The 3009-nt window shown below is 49.0% G+C and overlaps 1 protein-coding gene across 3 annotated transcripts in view; it reads right to left on the reverse strand.

Moving 5' to 3' along the window:
* Positions 1-833: 833 nt before the first annotated feature.
* The window catches only part of PPIE (peptidylprolyl isomerase E), a 16330-nt gene continuing 14154 nt past the window's right edge, over positions 834-3009 (reverse strand). For all 3 annotated transcript variants that reach the window (XM_023526367.1, XM_023526368.1, XM_011385935.2), the window contains exons 9-10: positions 1879-2021; positions 834-1690 (exon numbers count right to left, since the gene is read on the reverse strand). In XM_023526367.1, the coding sequence (XP_023382135.1) occupies positions 1622-1690; positions 1879-2021 (212 nt within the window). In that variant the 3' untranslated portion in view covers positions 834-1621. The remainder of the gene's footprint in view (positions 1691-1878; positions 2022-3009) is intronic.

Below are 3009 nucleotides of genomic sequence, written 5' to 3' on the forward strand. Positions count from 1 at the left end.
TTCCATAGGTGAGGGATCTTCAAAGCCACTTCAGCCACCAGAACATGGAGGGAGAGTGGAGAGAAGCCAGCTGAAGCAGTGGCTGCACACAGTAGGACCAGACTGCGAGCTCAGCATTCAGCATGGGGAGGGACCATTTGTCTCATTCAGGGGCCAGTAATTTTCTGTAAAGTTTCAGGTAGTAACTTTACAACTTGGTCAACTTGGCTAGGCCACGGTGTCCAGTTTTTAATCACACACCAGTCCAGATGTTGCTGTGAAGGTATTTTTCAAGATGTGATTAACATTTAAATCAGTAGAGTTAAAGTAAAGCAGGTTACCCTCTATAATGTGGGTGGGCTTCATGCAATCAGTTGAAGGCCTCAGGAGAGAAAAGACTGAGGTCACCGGTGTTTCCTGGGATTTTTATATCTGGTAAAACAAACTAGAATTTACTGTATCAGAAGAAATGTCCAGGAGTCACACTGGCGAGCCCAGGAGAAGCCCTGGCAGCAAAGGCCTCACACAAGGCAGGAGGAATTCTGCTTCCAGACGGCCTGTGGACTTAACTGCAAATTCAACTCTTCCCTGGGTCCCCAGCCTGCTGGTCTGCTCTGCAGATTTCAGACTTGCCAGCTCCCACAATTGCAAAGCAATTCCTTAAAATGAATCTCTCCCTCTACACACACACACACACACACACACACACCCACACACACACCCCACCGCCCCCACTATTGATTCTGTATATCTGGAAAACTCCAGTATCGAGACTATTTAATGTCTGTTGCCAATTACTCAACAATGCTGCTATAGTGAGGAAGCAGCCATAGACACTGCATAAACAATGGATATGGCTGTGTTCCAATAAAACTTTATTCATAAAAACAGTCAGCAGGCTGGATTAAGCCTGCATAATGTGCTGACCTCCTGTCTGACAAATAAGCAAAGTACCTGGCATAGAGAAGGCAGTTTGAGTTATAAGTTTCATTTTTTAAATTCTGTAGAATAAAACTGAATAAATAAATGAATCAGTGAGACTGATAAGTATGTTTGCTGGCTATGACTGAACAGCTTGAGTTTAGGAGTACAGGCAGCAGATGGGAACTTTCCCAATATCTTTGATTTCCGTTGTCTTGACAATGGTCTGACAAGGATATCTAGCTTGAAGATACAGCCCCTGGCATCTCAGGGAACACATCCAAGGAAAGAAAAAAAAGCTATGGGGAAGACACTATGCCCTACTCCCTCACCAGCCTACCTTGGCCATAGACGCAGCCTCTGACATTTCCCAGGAACTAGCTGGAGGCAGCAGCATAGGAACTAGAATTTATTTTACCACAGGAAACATCCAGAAGACACACTGGTGGGCCCAGGAGATGCCCTGGCAGCAAAGCTGCAACAGCTATGCACAGCCATCCACAGTGGGGAGAGTGGCTTGGCGCCTGCGCTGACTCCCAGGCCCACAGTCTCGCTTGGGAAAGAGCCAGAAGAACCCAGGCCATGCCTGCAGAGGAGCTGCTCCAAGCTGACCCTGAGAAGGGCCATGACACAGACCCCTGCTTAACGGGACACCCTCGTGTGCTGGTTACCCAGGCTGACTGCTCCTGGACACGCAGGGGCAGCGCAGAGAATGTGCCTCTCACACGTACTCCCCACAGTCGGAGATGATCACCGTCTGCTTTGGCTTTCCGTCCTTGCTGCCCTGGGCCTTTGTGGGTGGAACAGAAGAGGGAAAATCAGGGGAGGGAGGGTAAAGATTAGAAGGTGGCTCAGGGACAGCCCCCAACTCCCAGCCTGAGCAGAGGCAGCCTTGGCCCCTCTTTCTAGGCCACAGGGTGCCTGCTCCAGCTCTCCCACTGGGCTGGGCACCAAGGAAGGGCATGGGCGGCCACCCACCTCAATCTGCCGCAAGACATCCAGGCCTTCTGTGACCTCCCCAAATACCACATGCTTGCCATCCAGCCAATCTGTCTTGTCACACGTCAGGAAAAACTGGGAGCCATTGGTGTTTGGGCCAGAGTTGGCCATAGAGAGCAGGCCTGGGGGAGAGAAGGAGCATGTCAGCTCCCTCCACCCAGGCTACCAGCCCTCGGAGGATGAATATTCATACTATCAACCACCCTTCAGCCAGGCAGGCTCTGGGATGTACAGACCATGCAGATGCCTTGTCTTCTACTCAAATGATCGTCAATAAAATGATAATCAGCATTGTTTCAATCATTTTATACTGGTTTGTCTTTTCATTCATTCATTCAACAAATATTTATTGTCTACTGCTGATCCCTGGGGACACTGGTCCCAGCTCTGGTGGAGCTCACAGTCTGGTGGAAAAGTCACTCTGGAAAAATCACTCAGGAGAACTGTGCTGTGACAGCCACAACACAATGAAGCCCACTGATACAGACATCTATGCAGGGAACAAAAGCACAAAGGGCAGTCACATAAGAGTGTATGTGAATGTATCATGTAGGCTGGTGTCACTGTCATGGAAGGCTTTCTGGTGGAAGTGCCATCTGAGTTTAGTCTAAAAGGCCCAGGTTTGGTGGGGCTGAGGGGCATGAGGAGCTGCAGCTGACCTGTGGCGGTGAGAAAGCCCACTCGTGGCTGGGCCTCTGTGCCGTGTGCTCCCTTTGGATAGGGACTGTGTCCCTTTCTACTCTCAATGCCAGACTAGAGAACAGGGTGTCTGACACATAACAGACCAGCCCTGGGAATATGTTTTAAATAGTCAAATACTTATTGTGTGTTTACTATGTGTCAGACGCTATTCCAGAGCACAATGGTGAAAAGAAAGCCTGCGTCCTGCCCTCATGAGGCTGACATTCTCAGAAAGATAGAAAATCAATAAGAAAAACAAATTTGTAATATAATTTCAAGTAATAAGTGTGATAAGAAATGAAGCTGACTAAAAAGAATGAGATGGCAGGAAAGTCCATTTAGAGGGAGATCAGGGCAGGCCCCTCAGACGAGGTGACCCGTGTGTGACACCTGAAGGAAGTGAGGGGTGAACCGTGTGGGAACCAGAGG

The sequence above is a fragment of the Pteropus vampyrus genome, unplaced genomic scaffold (genome assembly GCF_000151845.1).
Source record: "Pteropus vampyrus isolate Shadow unplaced genomic scaffold, Pvam_2.0 Scaffold827, whole genome shotgun sequence".
NCBI classification, from domain to species: Eukaryota; Metazoa; Chordata; class Mammalia; order Chiroptera; family Pteropodidae; genus Pteropus; species Pteropus vampyrus.